Below are 22296 nucleotides of genomic sequence, written 5' to 3' on the forward strand. Positions count from 1 at the left end.
AAGACTCCCTAATTAGACTCTGATTAAATGGCAGAGAAACTACTTGTGATCAGACATTGTTTAAAATAAGTATATCCGTCTTAATCACATCAATTTATCAAGCTGCACTCATCTCTAAGCTGTACCACTTTCCATTCTGCATCTTGCTCAGCAGCAAGGCAGTCAACACTTTTCACTTAGGAAGGTAGAAAGCCAACATTCTTAAGAAAAATGGTGGTGGTGATAGTGGTGAATTCAAATCCCTATAGGGTAGGCAGAATAATGGGCCGTCAGGGTAAACATGTCTTAGTGCCTGGAAGCTGTGAATATGTTACATTACATGGCAAAGGAGAATTAAGGTTGCAAATGGAATTAATAAAGTTGATCCTCTGATCAGATAATCAGATGATATTAAAATAGGGAAATAATTGGGGCGCCTGGTTGGCTCAGTCGGTTAAGTATCTGACTTCAGCTCAAATCGCGATCTCACAGTTCACGAGTCTGAGCCCCGCGGCAGGCTCTGTGCTGACAGCTAAGAGCCTGGAGCCTGCTTCAGATTCTGCATCTCTCTCTCTCTCACATTCTGTCTCTCTCTCTCAAAAATAAATTAAAAACATTAAAAAAAATTTTTAATAGGGAGATTATCTGTGCGAACCTAATATAATCACCGGGGTCCCTATAAGTGGGAAAGAAAGGCAGAAAAAGAAGAGTAGGTGATGCCAGCGGCAGAAAAAAAGATGTGACAGCAGAAGCAGGGTGAGGGTGATGCCATTTGAGGACACGCCCCACCATTTCTAGCTTTGTAGACTGAGGAAGAGGGTCAGGAGCAAGGAACATAAGCAGCCCTTGGAGGCTGGAGAAGTCCAGCAAACAGATTCTTCCTCAGAGCCTCCAGAAGGGAACGCAGGACTGCCAACGACTTGATTTGAGCCCCCGGAGACCTGCATTGGCCTCCTAACCTACAGATTCGTGTCGTTTAAGCCAGCAAAGTTGTGGTAAATGTGTTACAGCAGCAATAGAAACTCAATATGCTGTTAATGTTATTTTAGTTTGACTGTTGTAGGTGAAGACTCAGTAGGAAAGCTTTGCTTTGATAGATGATGGCATGGATTTCCTTAAAATAAGGGATAGAATTTAAATTCTAAAAAACCACCAAAGTCTACACAAAATTCATAGATCCATTTCACAGGAACAGAGGTGATGGAGCTGACCTTATATTATTTTCCGTGTACCAGTCTTTCCCCTCTTTCTTCCTACTGACAGAGATCAAAAAGGGTCAGCAATTTTCTTTCACTGTTCTCCCAGAAGCGACATCACACTGAAATTTATGGGATGTCTGACTTCTGAAGTACGTACTATCCTCCATGGTTTTAGAAAGTAAAACTCTTACAATCTTTGATTTATGTTAGCTCAAAGGTAACAACTGAGAGAGAATTCATGGAGCAGACACACGGATCAAAGGGAAACTGAGAAAGGGTTGGTGGGCTTACATCGAATGTATAGAAGCAAACTCGATAATTAAGGGACTTTATCTATCTGCAGGAGAGAACACCGAGCAGACTCTCAGTGTTATTCCATACCTGAACTGACATAATTCTTCATCTGCCTAGTTCCTGAAGGTTTTCCCCAAGGTTTGTGAATAGAGAAAAAAATCCTTAACCCAAGTAGCCTTGCTTCACCTGATACTTGATTTTAGGCTATTGTCTCAAAATAATTCTTCTTATAGAACAATGTTTTGGGCAAAGTAACTCATGACCAAGTATGTATAAATAGTGCCCCCCGTATGGTCAACATAACTTTAACATTCGTTCTTTAACAAGAACAGTTAAAATTTATATGCTATCCATGCTTCACAGAAGAACTAATATGTATTTTAAAATTTTTAAAGTATGATTTTAAAAATAAGTTTACTCATATAACAATTTCAGGGATTCCAAAAAGGTCCACCTTGTTCCACAACATCTTTCATTCTATTAAATGACATCCATTGTATTCCGTGGGAATGACGCCCCCTGGTGTTGTACAAGTCAGTGGCTCTGGAGTTTTGGTCCTGATGCCTTCAGCATTTCTTATTCAAGTCCTCTTTGTTTGGATCTCTCAGATCCTGCTAAGGAGTGATGCATTCTTTGATGGCCGTTGGGATAAACAAGGCATCCTCACTAAATGAAAACTGTCATTACTCCAGCCTCATTTCTGACCGTTGAAGTTCATGCTATAGACCAGAGATCAGGACCCACGTGTCTCAAACACCTGCTTTCCTTCTTCACCCTTCTCCTCCTCAAAATCTACCCAGGCTGGAATGAATGGATTTAACTTCCTTGCTATCCCTGGCATGGAGTTCCCTAAAGTCATAGTATCTTCTCCTTCCTTACAGGAACTATAATAGCAGAATGACTGCCAGAGAATGTGAATTGCAAGGGAAAAGGAACAAATATTTTCAAAATAGTATCCTTATTTTACCTATGTCATATTTCTCTTGACTGCATTGAATATTTTGAAATGAAAAACAAGGACGGAAGACACACATACTTTACCCCATATTGGTTTCCCAACTGCAGGTTATTGAGTGTATTTGAGAATCCCCACATTGAGTATGGCCCACTATCAGTACACACAGGTAAGATAAACTAGAAATGCTTCCACGGACCTCTTTTTTCATTTCGTGAAAACCATTTTTCTTTAGCCAGTGTCCAAAAAAATAATAATAATAATATACACATGGTGAAGAGTAATGAGACAGGATTCATAAGATAATTTGCTTCAACCACTGGTTACATCACTGATTACACCATTGCCTCTGTAAATTGTCCCTTTGATTGCCTCTGTAAATTGCCTCTACAAATAAAATTTATAGGAAATATTAGGAAATGATTAGGAAATGATTATTTCAGATACATACTTGAGCAGTTTCCTTTAATATTTACTTCTTTGGAAGCTTCCTAGTTTAAGTGGTCAAATAAAATTTCTTAAATTTTCCTCAAAGTGTGATTACACTTACTATTTTCCAGAACACAGGAAACAAATGTCATGGGACAGCGTGTCTCATTGGTATTCACAGTCACTGCCCCAAATTGGAACTAAGTCATCATTTAGTCTTCTGTAAGGATACTGGATTTGAGTCCCTGCTTCACCAGATACTAGTTCTGTGATTTGAGGGAAACAATTCAAAATGGTCATTAGTTTTCTCATTTGTAACATAGGATCAACAATACCAACCCATCCCATTGGGTTCAGGGAGGCTCAAATAAAACATAGGTAGGGGCACCTGGCTGGCTCAGTCAGCATAGCATGTGATTCTTGATCTTGGGGTCTGGAGTGCAAGCCCCTCATTGGGTATAGAGCTTACTTTAAAAAAACAAACAACAAACATAGGTAAACCAACAACACATCGTAGGCACCAAATAAATGGTAGCTATTCACATGGGAGTTGTCGCAGTGGCGACAGTTTTATTTTTTGAGCTAGGTAATGTTATATGGGCATTCAATTAATTATTATTGGACTTTACGGACTTCTGCAATTATATTTCGTGATAATGTAAGAAATTAAGTGATAGCTATTTTTAGCATTAGTTAAATGTTAACTTATGTGATGGTCCCTTAAGCCTTACCTGAGTCCCTACTAACTATAAATTCTATATGGTAGATTACTTAAAAACAGATTAGTTTCTTTTTGTAGTAAGCTAGTGACTTTCTAATACCTGTTGCAGAAGGAAGCTTGTCTACCCTGGATCCCATGGTTGTTAAACCCCCTTCTGCTCATGGTCCAAAGAGGTTCTGCAGGAATTAAGGAAGAAACTCAGTGGTGGCCACTCTCCTTGAACTGTCATCCTGCTCCTGTTTTATACACCCAGGGCTCCCAGTTTTCTTTGAGGATATATGGCTCAAGTTTGAACACTAATTACATGTTCAGGAGTTTTATCATTTCAGAGTGTCCAAGCCCTGGTAAACTGATTTACATGACAACAGTCATAAGAAAAACACTAGGTGATTCTTACCATTTTGGCCTATCGTTATATTCCTTTTCATGCTATATACACTCCACTTCTATATAATGGTTTTATAGTTCAGTGTATTTACTGTTTATTTTGTGCTAGTCTGGTTGCCTCCTTAATGACTGCCAAGGAGGATTCTGATTCTACTCATAAAAATTCCTAAATCACAGAAGGTATTTGATTGCTTCCTGTTAAGTACTGATATACGTAATCTCTAGTGTTTCTTTTTTTTTTTTTTAATTTTAATGTTTATTTTTGAGAGAGAGAGAGATACTGGGAGAGAGGCAGAGAGAGGGTGACACAGCATCCCAAGCAGGCTCCAGGCCCTGAGTTGTCAGCACAAAGTCTAATGCGGGGCTCAAACCCATGAACCACGAGATCAAGACCTGAGCCGAAGTGAGACACTTAACCACTGAGCCACTCAGGAGCCCCTGTAATTTCTAGTTTTTAAAAGAATGTCCAATATGTAATCCTTCCTTTTCAGTATTACTTTTCTTCCCCCCTTTCCAAGTTAGTCAACTTATTTTTGGAACTTTGCCCACTCACTACTTTTTTCTTTTTTTTTGCTCTATAAACAGCAAAACAACAGAACTTTAAAAATTAATGTTCATTTGCAGATAATAATCCTTCAGTTTTGTTTGTTTAAATGATAAAAAGCTACAAAGAGTATTTCTATTCATCAACTACATTATTTTTCAAAAGTCATGGCTAAAATTGATACCAAGAGATTTGCCAGTGAAGTGAGTAAATGTAGGACTTTAGCACAATTTTTGAGGAAAAAGCCTACAAGCTTCCCTTAAACTACAACAGTTGTAGGACTGCTCTAATTCCCAGTTGATGCTTTGGTTACCTTCTCACTGCCATTACTCAGAGATCTAAACAGCAAGGAGAATTCTGTACCAAAAAAAAAAGCTACCCTTGGTAGGAAAAACGATGGTCTTTCTTTCACACATAATTCAAATTGGAGCAGGCTTTTTATACGTACAAATACAAATGTATATAAATATGTACATAATACATATAAAAAGCCTTGGAATTACACACCCTTATGACAATTACCGTAGCCAATGGAAGCAGTGGCAGGCCCCAAGAATTTGGGTTAAAAATTCACAACACTATTCTTCAAAGTCAACTAACTTTACTGTTAAAAAAAAAAAATCCTGCTTCTAATACCATTAAGAAAAACCAGTTTTAGAACATCATCTCACCGCAGTGATTTAAAAATGAAATTCACTATTTCCCATCTTGATAATTTTATTCACTCAACTAGATTGCAAATTATTTTAAGGTTTTTTTTGTTTTTTTTAATTGCAGTTGAACCCATATGGGACTAATTCCCTAGTTGAGAATATTCAAGACATGTTAAATACCAAGGAGAAGGATTAATAAGCAGAAGAGCTACTGATGTGACTCATTCCAAGGAAATGAAGGCTTTGAAAAGATGTTCTGTCACTTAATAAAACTGGTAGAAAACTGCACTCTGGGAGTTTCAGAAATCTTAGCATTTAGAGAAATGAGAATTATTAAGACAACATAGTAAGAGCTTGTGTTCTGCAGACAATCAGATACGGGCTTGAATTCATTCTTTGGCCAAATTACTTTGTTTCATCTGAAACATGGGCCAAATAAGAATAGTTACTCATAAGGTTGTGAGGGAAGGAGTATACATAAATAAGCAATTAATAAACTATCGTATAGTGCATTTTAAGTGTATTATCTCCTTTAACCCTCATAGTTCGAGGGCCATTTGTCTTATTCTACAGATGAAGTTAAAAGGCAGAATTCCCAAAGGGAGACAAGATTCTACCTCAAGAATTACAGATTCCTACCAAAGCTTGTTTTCTTCTCGAACTATCGTAAAATGTTTCTCTATCTGGGATTCTTTACATTTTAAGAGCATTTTATAAGCTGTTAATAAGGCTATAGCAAATGTTTATAAATTAATGCTTTTATACGAAGCAGCTTCCTCCAAGTCTACCATATCAAAAGGTTAGTATAACTTAAAATATTTTCAATATGCTTTATATTAACTTGAAACAAGCCAATTTAGGAAATACCAAACCACCTAATTAGACACATTACAGAAATTTTTTTATCCTTTGTAATATTTGGCTTTTCTAGCAAAGCATTGTCCCACAAAACACACACTCCAAGACTGAGGAAAGTCGAGTAATTAGAAGTACTTTCCTAACACTCAGGTTACTGCTTCTCACAACATATGAAGGCAACACATTTACAGAATATGGACTTTGGTATCTAATTTTATATCCTCAATATGGAGTCATTTTTAAAGATTATCTGGTAAAGCGAAAGGTGATCATTTCGAATGTGTAAGTATCCTTGTCTATTTCTAGAATAGAAAATAGAAATAACTTCTTCATCCTTAAAATGATGCTACTTATGTTCAATTTTCCTACTCCAATATAACAGGCGCATTAAAGGTCATTTCTTGATTTTTCTCAGGACATTATTACCACTACTGCTCAAAGTGCAGCAGCTAGATAGAAGGCCAGAAAGATAACAACTTGGGCCAGAGTTTGAAGAAAAATGGAAGAGAACACACAATAGAGTAACACAATCAGAATCATGTCAGGCATAGGATTCCATTTCATTACTAACAAATGTCACGCAACTGGACGAGCTCGGTAGAGCTCAGCATGGCTCTCCATTGTTCCCAGTATTCTTCTAGGAGATTTGTTAAAAAAAAAAAAACAAAAAAACAAAAAACCATCTAGTTCTAGATTTGCAAACTGTATTTTCTCTATCCATAAAAAGTTGCCTATCAGCTATGAAAAATAACCCGGCTGTAATTTATGACGACTAGTAGTGGGAAGCCCATTTGCAGGAATTGGTTCTGACTTAGAAGGGGGGGAAAAAAAACACGACTTCTTGAAAAGGTAAAATAGCTTAAAGCATTTAATATCTAAACAAATCAATCTGTTAATAGTAGTCACAAAATATGCTTAATATAGAAACCCACATTTATGTCTTTAAGAAAAAGTGTAAATTGTATTTTACCTCAAACATAAATTAACCCACTTAAAGAATCTGCAGCGGTCAAAATCATGGTGAATTTTAAACAACTTCAGAATAAAATAACCTTAAGTACTTTATACTGCTTTATATCTAAAAAATGCTTACAACTTCTCATAAAAATAGTCTGAGGCAACTATTTTTTCTTTTATTCTTTAACAAGACATGTTCAGTATCATGGGCAACATTCTTAAAACCTTAAGCTTCACAGACTTTCAAACATTCAAATACTATGGTCCCCTTTTCTTTGATGTGGAGGTTTATTCAGCTGGGGGTGGGGAAAGCGTGGTAGACAACTTAATACATTTCACCAAATTGAAAGTAGTACAAAAGTTTTAAGATTCTACAGAACTACACATCGTACCTAACGGATCATTAAAAATAGAAGACAGTATTTTCTTCAGCAAATAAAACAGCATACTGGTATGCTGTTAACGCATACTTCTTAATATGTACTGTCATTCATAAATTATTTACAACCTCTACTGTGCGAAGAGAACTAGAATGTAAATTTTCTGCAAAACTGGAAAAAAGCAATACAAAATTTGTGAAAGCCTGTGTTTCGTATTATACAAAAGTGAGCCAGTTTTTCTCTTCAAATACCAGACATCATCTGCAGTGGTATTTTGGGCAAATTATAGTAATTCTTGAGGATGTTTTAATGCTGGAGGTAAGTTTACAGGCCTTGACTCTTCATCGAGGAGGACCAGGTCTTCTATTTCACTGCCTCTGTATTTCCTTTTACAGATCTTTACCACTACTTTCTTCTTGAGAAATAACTTCAGTGCTTCTCTTGATGCAACAGCTTTTGCATTCTCTTTGCTTTTTCCACAGCCGGTGCCCAAATACACAGACTTGCACCTCAATTCACAGACAATGCTTTCTTGAGAGCTTTTGTTTTGAGGCAGATCTGCCAGTTCTTTTAGCGGAACAAAAAACACATCCAGTGTGGCCTTCAGAGCCTCTATGGCCGCATTTAGGAGCTCTCCGTGATTCACGTTGGGACTAAAGCCGCCAACGGCCACCAGCTTCCACGCCACCGTTTTATACAGTCTATTGAAAAAAGGTTGTTTCTGTTTCACATCTTCATTAGTTAACTTGCAACAAGAGAATTTAACAGAACTCTCGCTGGACTGCGAAGTACTTTTGGAAGGCAACTGTGATGTGCTCGTCTGAGAACTAATCTTAGAGGCCAGCTGGGACACACCTGCTAAGGAAGGGCTTTTGGAAACTAGAGATCCACTGGTTTGGGAGCTGCTTTTGGAAGCTAACAGCGACGCGGCTACCTGCGAAGTGCTTTTGGAAGTCAGCAGCGATGCAGGTGTGGATGCGCTGCTTTTGGGAGTGAGCAAGGATATGCCTGATGAGGAACTATTTTTAGAAGCAGAGGAGGAAACGCTTGCCTCTGAACTAGTTTTGGAAGTTAACCCACCTGAAGCTGTCTCTGAACTAGGTTTAGAAGACAACAGTGGCAACTCTCCTTCTGGGCTTCCGGAGGAGCCCAACAAGGGCACCTCGATCTCTGAGATGCTTTGAGAAGCTGAGACTGAAGAGCCTTCCAAAGCACTCTTTTTAGGTGATCCACTCTGTTGTCTGGAATCAGCAGACTGGGTCACATGACTATTCACACTGGATTTCAACAACGAAGAAACAAACGAGGCTGAACCATGTTTATCTGGAGCTTCTGACTCAGAAGCCTTTCCAGACCCTGCCACTGTTACCTGAGAGGAAACGCTGCTACTACTTTGGCTGGAGAGAGACCGGTCTCCATCACTTGTAGAGCTATTCTGACTCGAGGTGCCAGAGCTTCGAGTGGAGTTTCCACTGCTCTCTGATTTGGTGGATGACCCTGTACATGTCGAGCTGTTTTCCTGCTGAGCTGATGCACGTTCTGTTTTGGCAGAAATTTTTGCATGATCTTGCTCAACCGTGGAATTGTTTTTCCCTTCCATGATTCGCTTTTTCGCCGGCTCTTCTACCCCTTCTAAAAAGAAGGAAAACAGATATGTGACTAAGTCTAGCTCATACAGATCAGCTGAAAGTTTACAAGACAGATACTTGTTAAAATAAAGGCACAAGGCGAACGTATTTCAGGGCTTGCGGTTTCTTTAAAAAAGTGTGGAATAACTTCGTTAATTTCTCAAAACAGTGTCGAATAACATCATTAACTTCTACTATTAAAAAATCAACAGCACAGACAACATATGACACTTGAAAATCTAAAGCAGTCAAAGGAGACTATCAAAACCAGGGCCTAAAACACACAAACACAGGATTTAGGTTTAACATTCCAACTTGATTAATAACAGTGTATAAATTCTAGCTTGTTAAAAACATTAGTAATAACAGTAAATCCTAATTACATCAAACTTATGTTCTAAACTCCTATGTATGTTCACATCTATGATCTGCTAACCATTGCTACTCGATATCCCTCTTTTCTTCACCTTGGCAACCAGTTCGTCTCTTGTGGTATGGATTGGAGCACCTGTCACTTTGATGCCTTCAGCCATACTAAGTATTTTATCCATAACTTTTTGTGGGTACCTGAAAAAAGAAAAAGGCACTTTTAAAAAGTGTTTCCCCCGAGCTACTCCTGCTGCTGTGCAAAAACAGGCCACAGGAACGGCATTTCCTGGTCGTAATCAAGAAAGTGTACCAACCGCCAGGAACTTTCGGTTTCCTGGAACCCCAGAAACAAATGCCCCGGATCCTGGGAGGCGGGGTCCTTGCTCACCAACCCTTAAACTTCGGTGTCCATCCACGAGAGCGATGTCAACCAACGACCCTACCAGCAGCCCCCCACCCACCGCGGGGCGGAGGTGGGGGGGGGGGCGGCAGGCTGTTAATCATGTCGGCTTCTGGCTGCGACGCCCTTCTCCCCCTTAAAGGGCGGCCAGTCCCGCAGATTCCCGCGCTTCACAACTTCCCCCTCCCCGCTGAGGCTCCGGGCCCCAGCCCGGGGGCGGCAGACAAAACGGGGAGAGCCGGTCGGAGACTCTTCCTCACTCACCGGCACCCGAGGAAGACGTGGTTCGCCCAGGCCATGGAAAAGGAGATGAGCTGCTGCAGCTGCCGATTGCGGGTCCCGCTCTCGGCGTCCGCAGCTTCCTCCGTGTTGGCGGCGGCAGCGCCGCCAGTCGGGGCCAGGTCCCCGGCGTTGCGGAGCAGAAACTCCCGGCGGTGGCGCCAGTGTTTGTCAGTCTCGCCGTCGCAGCGCAGCGCCTCCACCCAGGCGGCCACCCGCGGGTTCTGGCTCAGGTACTCCGACACCTCCTGCGCCATGTTGGGCCTGCGGGTCGCGGAGGCCGCGAGCGGACGCTGCACCGGGAAAGAGGCGGGGTGCGCGGGGGCGAGCGGCCCTGTCACTGCGGCCTGCACCGGCGGCCCTCCAGAGAACGCCCCTCGGGAGGCCGAGACGCCAAACAACAGCGCCCGGAGCAGCCGAACCGCCCACTTCCGCCCGCCGCCGGCTCCTTCCCTTTTATAACCTCGCCGCCGCCGAGCGCCCGCGCGTCCTTCCGGCGCGAGCCGGCTCTCCCAGGACGCTTTGCGGCGCCCGAGCTGCCGCGCCGCGGCCCGGCCGGGAGGCGGAGGGGCGCCCGCGGGGGCGCGGGGGGAGGCGGGGGGGGGGGGGCGTGCGCTCGCGCCTCCCGCCCCGCGAGGGCGGGCCGCCAGTGGCTTCCCCCGGGGCGCCCCGGTCTCCGGCGCCAACGCTTGCGTCCCGGCTCGGCTTTGTGACGCCGCGCGCGCTCCCGCGGTCTCCCTCCCTCCGGCGCGGGGCGTGGAGGCGGGGGAGGCGGGGCGGCGGAGAGGGTGGAGGCCTGGCCGGGCCAGGTCCTCGCGTGCCGCCGCGTCCTCGCGGACCCCGAGCCGCCGGTCGGGCGCGCGGTGCGCGCGTCTCCGCCCGAAGACGCTTGTTTGGAGGGGGGCCGAGGTGAACAAAAGCCCGCCTCCATCTTTTTGATCTTGCCAGAAAACAGCTTCCAGCGCTGTTTTGAATGCAGACGAGCGAAGCATTGGGAGGCCGTCCTGGACGCGGGGCTTTTAGGAATGTGAAATAGTCACCATGTTAAATAGTAATGATGATGATAGTGAAGTCAGACGATTAATCCAGATCGCTGTCGCACGCGGAGTCCGAAACTCGCCCTTGCCCCGCAGGGTTGGGTTAGGGTTCCGCAGCGCAACCCGGGCGGTGCGGGCTTCCTCTCGCGTTGGGTTTTGGTCATAACTGTGCCGAGGACGGTCGTAGTATTTCCTTAAAGGGACAAACGAACCCCCAGCTGGACAAATAGCCAGGAGGCGGCATGGAAAAGTGCCCGTTTCTCCCCCGAACCTTTCCCCTTTAGAGCCTCTTCCCCCTTGCATTTCTTTTGTACTTTATACCGTCCACACTTCGCACTTTTACTTCCGACTTGCTTATTGTTAACGCTTCCAAGTTCAGGTATATGTGTCTTCAAGATGAATACACTTTAATAAGTGCAAGTAAGTCCTATGTAATAATGATACGTTACGAAATAAAAAGAAATTTTCCTCTCACTAAATGTGGACTTTGATTCAAAAACGCTTGTATCAGAAAAACCAAGCCAAAAAAGTGACTTAAACTGGATAAGATTTTTTTTTTCTTAAGTTTTATTTATTTAATCTCTTCACCCAAGGTGGGGCTTGAACTCAGGACTCGAGATCAAGAGTTGCGTGCTCTTCTGACTGAAACAGCCAGGCGCCCCTAGATAAGATTTTTTTTTTTTTTTAACGTTTGTATACATGCTGAAACCATCAACATCCAACTCACACGAAAAGCTTACTGCCCGCTTTCCTCCCGTACCAAATGAAACCAGAAAGGCAGACGCACAAAAGGGTTTTGAAGCCTGAGATTTTGCTTCTAATTTTGCTCTTTTTCTCCTTTTCACTGCGAATTTCTGAAACTTGAGAGAGATGAAAAGCTGCAGAAATCTGGCAGTTTAAAAGACGAGAAGTTTTATCGTTTTTGCTTTCGTGAATTAGTTGGCATGGGGAAGACAGCAGGTAAAAAAAGAAGCCATGATTACATACCTAGGTCATATGTGTGCATTTTAAGCCAACAATTTCCCCACTAATTTTCTTGTTGCCGTGTAGCCCTCTACCTATTGGTTTCATTGCCTTGAAGGGAGAACAAGTAGTGCCTGAATTCCGAAATGATTTGTTTTAAGTTGTAATAAAAGCAATGTGGTCTGAAAGCCACTTTTCAAGAGCCAGGTGCTTGGCAGAAAAGCTACGTGTATTTTTCTTTTTCATTTTTAAAAAGCTGACTTTACATATAAAGATTCAGGGCACAGACCATGGACCACAAAGTTAAGAAGAATGGTATATATTTTCTAGAAAAAATAAGTCTTTTCACCATGTGGAGATCAATTCCTTTCTGGGCTGTCGGAACGATGCAGAGAAAAAAGTTAACAGAATTCAGGAAAATCGGTGTGAGTGGAGGAGACGGTGAGGAGGGAATGTTGGCCCTGCCTGGACCTCTGGGAGAAGACAGTCCATTTGGTGTCCTGAGTCACCTTGGGTTGGCCTTTAGAAGGGTAGGAATGAGCACAGAGGGGCCCTTTTATTGTTCTGATAACCAGTTATTCAGCTCCCTTCCTTCCCCCCAGCACATACACATACTTGTCTCTCCCAGGTCCAGGAGGGAGGAATCCAAAAAGTTCCAGAGATGGGGCGCCTAAGTGGCTCAGTCGGTTGAGCGTCCAGCCTCAGCTCAGGTCATGATCTCGCAGTTCGTGAGTTCAAGCCCCGCGTCGGGGTCTGTGCTAACAGTTCAGAGCCTGGAGCCCACTTCGGATTCTGTGTCTCCCTCTCTCTGCTCCTCCCCTGCTGGCACTCTGTCTCTCTCTCTCAAAAATAAATAAGCATTACAAAAAAATTTGTGTGTGTGTGTGTGTGTGTGTGTGTGTGTGTGTGTGTGTGTATAAAGGCCCAGAGAGAGAAAAGCCACAGTGCCCCTCAGGCATCATGACCCAAAAGAGGCTAGAGGTTTGGATGGTCCAAGTTGCGAAGGAGGCAGCAGCTAGTTCTAAACAAGTCATCAGGCCCCTGAGATCCCGTTTGGTCCATTCAGTAGGGTGACTGCTCTCAAACTCCTTGCCAAAGACCAAGGTGCACCACTTGTATTGGGAGATCAGACAGTTCACTCCGAGTAGATCCTACAGGGAAGAAAGCAAGGAAAGAACGAAGCACAGAGACAATGCTGGGTGATACCCAAGCCTCTCCCCCCACCCCCACCCCACTAGAAACCTGGCCGGCAGGGGCGGGGGGGAGGGGAGAATCTTAAAAAACAAAAAACTGAGAAATACCCACCACCACCCCAAAATTGAGTTTTGAGCCACAAGTGGCTGAAATTCTCTGAATTTCATGAGATTAAGTTTTCCACTACAAGCAGAAGCACGTTCATTAAAACTGCCGCTACGCTGTGTCTCTGAAGAAATCCAGTAAAAACTCCAGTGGAAGCTGGCCTTTGTGCAAGATGGCCGCCCCATGCAGCGACCTGCAAGGATGGACGCGTGCTCCTGATGGCTCAGAGCCTGGAGCCTGTTTCCGATTCTGTGTCTCCCTCTCTCTCTGCCCCTCCCCCGTTCATGCTCTGTCTCTCTCTGTCCCAAAAATAAATAAACGTTGAAAAAAAAAATTTTAAATATTATACTTAATCTTTGATTTCATAGTCTCTCAATTGTAGACAATTACTCTTGAGTCCCATGTCATGTAAGAAAATTCTGGAAGAGAGACCATAGGCAGATATTTGGGCATTCACAAAGTCTGGCTTTGGGGTTCCTGGGTGGCTCAGTTGGTTGAGCGTCCAGCTCTCAATTTTGGCTCCGATCATGATCTCACGGTTCATAGGTGCGAGCCCTGCGTCGGGCTCCATCCTGGCAGCGTTCAGCCTGCTCGGGATTCTCTCTCTCCCTTTCTCTCTGCCTTCCTCTCTCTCTCTCTCTCTCTCTCTCTCAAAATAAATAAACTTAAAAAAAAAAGTCTGCCTTTAAGAGAAAATGCCATCACTCATGGTAACTTGGCAGCAGGTGGAAAATTCTGAAGTGTTCCTACTTACCTGCAGGGGTGGTGCTATTTGTTTGTACATTCATCCTTAACATAAATAAGTGTCAATCAATTTGTTTGCTGCTTCGAGAATTAAATAAGATTGTGAAGTTACGTCTTTCATGGGGTTAGTTTCCAAAATCAGCATGTAGATGAAAGTCAGATATCCGATTCCACTTCACCTTTTCCTGTGGCAAAGCAGTTATCTCAATTTTAGAAAGACCCTTAGGCATCTGCTGATGTGAAGAAGGGGAGAATTATGGACTTTCTCCACAGGCTCATAAATTCTAGTTTGATTAATTTCCATTGCAAGTGACAAAAAAAAAAAAAAGATTTAAAATGGCTTCTGCTTAAACACAAAGGGGATTTATTGGCTGTGCTCTTGACAGACCAGGAAGTAGACCATGGGATCCAGGTACTCGAATAATACAATCAGGAAACCTGTTACTTTTCATCTCTGAACTTTGCTTTCTCTGTGTCAACTTCAATCTCGGGCAAGCTCTTCCTACATCGTGGCAAGGTGGTTTTGAGCAGCTCACGGCATGTACGTGGTCTCTAGTTTAGCAAACTAAGAATATCTCTTTCTTGATAGTTCCTGACCATGTCCTGAGTTCTGCTGGTAATCCATTTATCCTTAATAAACACTCTAGACAGGGGTATGAAATATTCCAGTTGCATAGGTCTAAGTCATGTGTCCACCTTGAGAACAATAAAACATTTGAGTAGGGTCAATATCATGCAAGGGAAATAAACTAAATGCATCAAAGAATTTACATTCAAGGAAATGGAGATAACAGTCATATGAGAAGGATCACGAAATACCAGAAAATATTTTCAAAGGACACAAGACAATTTTCCCATGTGAGATCTTATTATCAGGATGATGTCTTTCGTCCACATCACAGCCCAAGTGATAAAATCATTTTACAGCAATTCTTGTATTTCTTTATATAGTGTTATATAGAGTCTTGCTAAAAACAGTTTCATCTTTAGTCTTCATGGTTCTCCTAATGCTAATAAGACAAGGTATTTTTATGTGTAATTTCCCATCCCTTTGTGAAATTCTTTACCTGTGACTTATCCCACAAAGAAGGAGATTTAACTCTAGAACCGAGAAACAGATAGACATCAGAGAATAGTTAGTGTTTGGAAAAGTACAGTTCAATTTCCCATAAAATAATAAACTTGATCTCAACTCTTCAGAATCACGGAAAGTTAGAGCTAGAAGGAGACCTTAAGATTGTATTTATTTTGCAGATGAAGAAACTGAGGGTCAGAGTGGTTAAGTGATTGCCCAAGATCAAACGATCAATAAATGGAAGGATAAAAATGAGAAACCAAGGAACATAGTCTGTTGACTTCTGGTCTAGGACTCGGGTCTCCTGTCACATTTTGTTTCTTGGTGAAGTTTAATCAATCGGCAATTTTGATGAACTCACGAGGTGGAGTGGCTGCAAAAGTGAGCTGAAACTTGTTAAATCTGGGCACCGAGATTATGGCAGCAATCCACTTAGTTATTGGGCAATTTGGTAACTAGGAGCAGGAAGGATATGAACTTTGTGCTTCTTTGTACCCAGGACTGCAGTACATGAATGTGTGATTGCCTTGAAGCTACAAACACCAGGGGCAGTAGAAAGGAACGTTTCTGGAGAGATCCCTGAAGCCAAGCCAGGGGAGAGGATGTAGCCTAACCAGGGGTTCAGAATATTGATTTAGGAGTCGGACATTCCTGGGTTTGAATTCTGTCTCCATTATGTATCTCGTGTGGCCTTGGGCAAATTATTTCACTTCTCTTGGTGCCTGGCTGGTTCATGCGGAGAGCTTGCAACTCTTTATCTCGGGGTCAGAAGTTCAAGCCCCACACTGGGTGTAGGGTTTACTTTAGAAAGTTATTTAACTTCTCTAAATCTTTGTTTCCTTCACCACGACGTGGGGGTACCTGCACCTAGAATTGTAAGGAATAAATGAGATCACATATATAAAGAGAAGAGGTCAAACCTGGTACATAGTTTATACTCAAATGCACTTTCGAAACATGTTTTGAAGTTTTATTTGGTCACGAGGCAATTGTAATCATTGGTTTTTTGGTTTATGCAAATAACACCGTTGCAGATGAACCGAGTTCAGTAGGTACAAACCTCAGTCCACAAACCCAAGGCGCGCAAAGAAATGTTAACTATTTTTCTATGATCGAATTCATTTTGTGTTTTAAGGTCCCGTGTCACCAACTGACGCAAACTAAATTTCAGTCCAGTCAGGATTCTGAGTACCCCTTCCAGGGAGCTTACCTGGTGTGGAGGGTCAGGGGCTGAAGGTGGGGGTCAAGGTGAGGAGTCCCCCGGCATCAGTTTTTTGTCCCTGTAGGTCCATGTGGGCCACTGCTTCACCCTTCTCACCCTGTGGCAGAGTCGGAGGGCTCTCCTTACCGTGCTCACACCTGGCTCAGGCATGGGGAACATCCCATTGCTTAGGGTACCGTGTTCTCTGTGACGCTGTCTCAGGTCCGCTGGCCCAGACACAGTGGCTCGTCCATGCGTTCTGAGAGGAGGGGTTCCCTGGATGTCTTCCGGCTTCCCTGGGCCGCTTTGCTCAAGGACCCCCAAGCCTCCTGCGTTTTTCAGCATCTGCTCCCTAGTCTCCTTCCGTCTGCAGTTCAGCCCAAGGGGGAGGGGGGGCCCGGGGGTAGGACGTGGGGTTTCTTTGGGGAAACGTGCCAGGAGTCCCATTCCCTTGGTTCCGACCCTCCCTTCAAGTTCCCCTTTCCTGTGCAGAATTTCTTACCTGGATCAGAGGTAGCCTGGCTCCCTATCTAATATTCTTCTACCCTTATTGCTATTATCCTCTACCCGGACTGTTGATCTATAAAAGTCAAGACTTTGCTTCTTTGCCTTCTATATTCTGCTGCATCTTGCAAAAGGCAGTGGCCACAGAACAGCTCACATCGCAAGTACTAGCTAGAGGGTTATAAACGTTAGAGCCACTTCTAGAATTCCCAAGGAAAATGAGCCATATCTACCAAAGCCCCCTCCTATTTTCATACCAGAGACTAACATTAATTTTTATGAAGCAATTTCCTTTTTTAATTTTTAAGTGTTTTATTTATTTTAGAGAGATTGAGAGAGAGAGAGAGAGAGAGAGAGAGAGAGAATCCGAAGCAGTCTCCAGGCTCTGAGCTGCCAGCAGAGCTCGATGCGGGGCTTGAACCCGTGAACCACAAGATCATGACCTGAGCTGAAGTCGGACGCTTAACCGACTGAGCCACCCAAATGCCCCGAAGCAGTTTCTTTAACACCATCGGAGGGAGAGGTTGGTGGAAAACTTGCAAGCTGGTAAGGAATATCTGGGTCGATGGAGTCATTCTTTCGTTTTAGCAAGTACCTATGGATTCCCACCAAGGGTCGCCCCGAAGGCCAGTGTTAGAAAATCTAATGGGGGAATAAGAAAGCGGAGGGGCAGAAAAAAGTCCAGCCAGTGATCTCCGCGGAAAGAACGCACTGAAAACCTTTGATGGGCTACCAAAGGCAACACTTCAAAATCCCACCTCCTTCTCTTCTTCCCCTGCTACGCAACTGTTGGGTGAATAAGGATGAGTTTTTAAAAACCTCAATTAATTTTAAGGAAGGAAACAAAGTAAGTGTTTTTCTTCTCACCAGGGAAGGCAATTTTGATGTTAAACACCTCATTGATAGTGGTAATACTATGCAGTTAATTTTAAAGATGGGAACAAAAGAAGTGTTTTCATTCTCACTAGGGAAGGCAGTTTTAAACACCTCATTGAGGGTAGTGCCGCCACGCTCATTTGGGACTAGATAATAGCTCCTCTTGACAGGATGCCGAAAACACAGGGTGAAACCCACCAGCACCGAGACGCGTTTTCACCCCCACCTACTAGCAAAGGCACATTTTCTCTATTTCTTGAAAGGAGCGTTAGTCTGCAGTGCAATCCAATTATTTTTACAATGCCAAGTCCATGGAAATGAATTCAGGAGCTTACCCCATTGATTTCAGTGGGGCTTGGTGTGGTGAAATTGATTCCACAGGGCTTTGACAGAGTGAACGGGGGGGGGCGTTTTTATTCACATTTATTTATTTTTCCAAGCTAGAGCTTAAGAGGATCAGAATGCTCGTTTTATCGCTGCCGTACGAAATTAGAACTAGTAAATAGGAAGGGAAAAGCACAGAGTTACATTACATCCGTGGGCATGAATCTGTTCGTTATTGGGGGGAAATCTGATCGCGCTTTTCAGTGAACATGGAAGTGGAATCAGACACAAGTTGGAGGCTTCGGAGAAGAATTACAATAGGAGCTTGAAGTCCTGGGACCATCCTGTTGCCCAAGGTGGACACACTGTCATTGCCTCAGTGGCCCTGGGTCGTGGGATTCTGGATCTAGTGTTACTTTTGGTTGTCCTGAAAGACAGAGACCATAATCTTCTAGCTGTTGGTTCGGAGACAGGGGATGTAATATAGTCACTTAAAAAAAACATTGGAGAAGTGCTTGGCTGGCTCAGTCGGCAGAGCACGTGACTCTTGATCTCTGGGCTCATGAGTTTGAGCCCCACCTTGGCCGAAGAGCTGACTTCAAAAAAATAAAAAATTAAATTAAAAAAATTAGGGAATTATTTCAATTCTAAATGATATCAATTCTCTTATGACATCATAGACACGTGGAATTCTATTCCTGGCAGGCAGGCTCCTTGGGGATGGAAAAGCGAGGCTGCTTCCTCATTTTTAGGAAATTGAGGGCCGATCGGGAAACTGAGGCTTAGAGAGACCCGTGAGCGGTGACTGACACTTGATTTCCAGGCCAGCGTTCTGTCCACCAGACCCGGTTTCAAGAAAAGAGGTTAGCATCTAGCCCCTTGGATTCCCCGAGCCAGACACAAACTCCTGGTGCAAGTTGATTTATAGTTAACTTCATCTGGGGGATTCACGGTGCCCGAAAAGGCAAGGAGAAAATGGAGTACAAACCCGCACGCACCACAATGCAGGGAGCCTCGGTAACCACAGAGCATACAGTCCTTATGAGGCGACAGCAGTCGCCTGGTGTGTAATTAATTCCCTTCCCTGGGCCTGCCTGCACAGTCTGGCGCGGAGAACCCCCACTGTCCTGAGATTCCAAAATAGAGCCCCCCACGAGCCCAGTGGGGACAGTGGAGTGTTGCCTGGGAACTCTGTTGCGTGGTCTCTTCCCGATGGGGGACTTTTACATTTAGAAACCTAACTGCATTCTTACCAAGGCGTCCTTGAGTGTTTCTGTCAGTGAGAAGTAGGTTTTGACTCTCTTAAGGGGAATTTGTATAACAGAAACACGGTAGAGAGATCAGATCATGTTGGCCAGGTGCTCTGGCGTTGAAGGCTTCAAAAAATAAAAGCGCTCTTGAAACATAAAAGATAGGATTCTATTTATTTGATTCCAGGATAATACAGAGGGTATCACGTTGGCTATTACCATATTAGGTCGCTCTTCTCCCGGTACATGGCTCTCTCCTGACACAGCTGAGAACGAGCTTTGGTAACTTCAGATGTTAATATAATTTTTCTGTGAAGTCTGGTCACATCACCGCCTGGAAGAATCCACTCTGGGACGTTTCCCTCCGGTTCGCAAGGGATTTTCACCCCTTCTTGTGCCTGTCTGGCCCTCAAAGATCCCAGGAAGTTGCTGCCGGCCCCAGGCTTTAATTCGATATTAGCTTCTGTCTGCTGAACACTCCACTTTCGTGCCCCCTTTGAAGACGTGTGAATTCCCACCCCACAGCCCAGCTCTGCCGGTGCAGAAAGGCCTCCAAGTCAGAGGCATCTTACCTCTTCTGCTCGACGTGGAAACCCAGGGGCAGGCTTCACTCCCAAAGAGAAGCACCAGAGAGAAGAAGGCTTCCTCCTGGCCTCCTACGGGCATTCTTGTATGGCATTGGGCGACCAGTATCCTTTCAGGTGTCGCCGAGACGGTCATCTTGGGGCTGTTGTGACAGGGGGCACAAGGGAAGGCTTTAATGGAAAGGGACTCCTCCTTCTCCTCCTCCTCCTTCTCCTCCATCTTCTTGTTTTTGCTATAGGTGGAAATTAGAGCCAACATTTACTATGGGTGGGAAACAGGGTCAGCAGTAGGAGTATAATTACAGAATCCTTTAATCCATACTATTGAAAAGAGTGATGTAGTTGTTTATGTGTTGATAGGGAAGGATGTCCGTGAAAAAAATCAAGTTGCAAAATCAAAGGCATGGCATGATTCCATTTTTGTAAAAACGCTAAAAACATGTCTTCCCAGGAGTAATATGAACAATGGATACAGAAAGGCAGTTTATAGAAGAGGGAGAGAAAATGGCTAGCAAATATGTAGTCATGTAAATACAAATGAAAACACCAGTGGATGGATTCTTCTGCCCCCAGATCACCACTCGTTAAAAGTTTTTCCCACATCCATGGTAATGAGTAGGGAAATGGATTCTCTCATACGCCCTTGGAGGGATTCAATTACTAAAACCCTTCTGAAAAGTATTTGTCGGTTTTTATTAAAAGTGTTTAAATGCACGTACTTCCCAATACATCACTTTTACTCCTAGAAACTTATCTGATGGAAAAAAAAAGCTAGTCGCTTCCTAATAACCAACCACCCTGTCTTCCCCAGTTACAGACGCTGAGCTGGGCACGTGGCCCCGGGAATCATGGCTACACGTCCCTTCTTCCTTGGTGTGAGCTGTGGCTGTGCACTCCAGTTCTAGGCGATAATGTGGGTGCAGAAGCAGCCATTTCTAGGAAGTTTCCTCCAAGGGAGGAACAATACTCCTTAAGCTCTGCTTTTTTCTTTTCCCTGGAATGTCGACTGCTGGTTGGAGTTCTGGCAATAAGCTTGGATTTTGAGGTGTCCGTGGGAATGCGATCAGAGCCAGCAAGGTAGAAGGAAGACTGGACCCCTGCTCCAGGGACCCCCACACCAGCCTGGCCACTGACAGCCTTCTTGAACATAAGAGAGAGAACTAAATCTCTTTCCTGGTTCAGTCACAATCTTGGGGGTTTTATTTTATTCTCCAAACTCAATCCTAAGTAATTCCAATGCATAAAGATATATCTGTAGGGATGTTTACTGAAGCATTGTTTAGAATACTAAGAAATAATAATCTGGCTGTGGATAAAGCAATGGGTGAGCATATTATACGGTCCACTTGTTTATTCATTCAGCAGATACTTTTGAGCATCTACTTGGTATCTGACACAATTGTAGTCACTAGTCTCATAGCCACGGACAAGAGAGGCACCTGAGTGGCTCAGTCGGGTAAGGGTCTGACCCTTGACTTCAGCTCAGGTCATGATCTCACAGTTTGTGAGTTTGAGCCCCACGTCGGGCTCTGTGCTGACAGCACGGAGCCTTCTTGGGATTCTCTCTCTCTTTCTCTCTCTCCCTCTCTCTTTCTCCCTCTACCTTTCCCCCACTCATGCTGTCACTCTCTTTCTCTCAAAATAAATAAACATCAAAATATATATACCTATGTAGAGTGTGGTCTCATTTTATCTTTAAAAATCTATAAATGCACATGTCTTTGTTTATGTTTCCAAAAAAATGAAAATTCATGCACAGACATACAAAAATCGCTAACAGTAATTACATCAAAGAGGTAAGGAGGTGCATTCCAGCTACTGGAGGTTGGGAGGCAAGGAACTATTCATTTTTCTTCGGGCATTTCGATCTTAATTGAATTTTACAAGGAGCATGTGTTACTTTTGTAAGAAAAAATATGGATGTATATTTTTCATTCCATTCGTCTACCCGCTTCTCACTTCCTTCCTCTGGTCACATCTGAACTCTGCACGTCTGGAGCATCTTGGAATTCTGCCAGGCAGCCCAGCTGTCACCTGGGCGACAACATCTCCGAAGGGCAGCTCTCCCCACGCTGCGTCATACCCTCTCCACCTTCTATAAACCCGTTGAAGTCTCTAGTCTGCTGAATGTTCCCTTCTATACCTTTGACGTTGTCAAATTAGCGCTTTTTCATTGCTCGTAAGAATTTTAATGGCATCGTCGGGAGGAAAAGAGTATAGAATCACGGAAGCTTGGACATCTCGTTGGGCAGGAAGTCTCTGAACAAGTGCTGAGAATCCAGTGTCTTGTCAAACATCTGTGAGCGTAAGTAGATGTGGGGTAGCACTAGGCCCCTGCCCTTGATGGAGACCCTCTCACCAAGGCGGGTCAGACCCCTGGAAAACAGTGAATCTTCACTTGTAGGGG

The 22296-nt window shown here is 43.6% G+C and overlaps 1 protein-coding gene across 2 annotated transcripts; it reads right to left on the reverse strand.

The window, feature by feature from the left end:
* Positions 1-6860: 6860 nt before the first annotated feature.
* Positions 6861-10462, reverse strand: CDKN2AIP (CDKN2A interacting protein). Of its 2 annotated transcripts, none has more exons than XM_047091659.1 (3): positions 10018-10448; positions 9421-9551; positions 6861-8988 (listed from the first exon to the last, which is right to left on the reverse strand). In XM_047091659.1, exons 1-3 carry the CDS (start codon positions 10287-10289, stop codon positions 7640-7642), a joined length of 1752 nt encoding a protein of 583 aa, XP_046947615.1. In that variant the 5' UTR covers positions 10290-10448; the 3' UTR covers positions 6861-7639. The 2 variants fall into 2 exon arrangements, with proteins under 2 accessions (XP_046947615.1, XP_046947616.1); XM_047091660.1 differs by having other exon boundaries at positions 8895-8988; positions 9452-9551; positions 10018-10462.
* Between the last annotated feature and the right edge of the window lie 11834 nt (positions 10463-22296).

Source organism: Lynx rufus, unplaced genomic scaffold (genome assembly GCF_022079265.1).
Source record: "Lynx rufus isolate CCGP_SWC_20201006 ecotype Redwood Valley unplaced genomic scaffold, mLynRuf1.p SCAF_3, whole genome shotgun sequence".
Classification (NCBI taxonomy): Eukaryota; Metazoa; Chordata; class Mammalia; order Carnivora; family Felidae; genus Lynx; species Lynx rufus.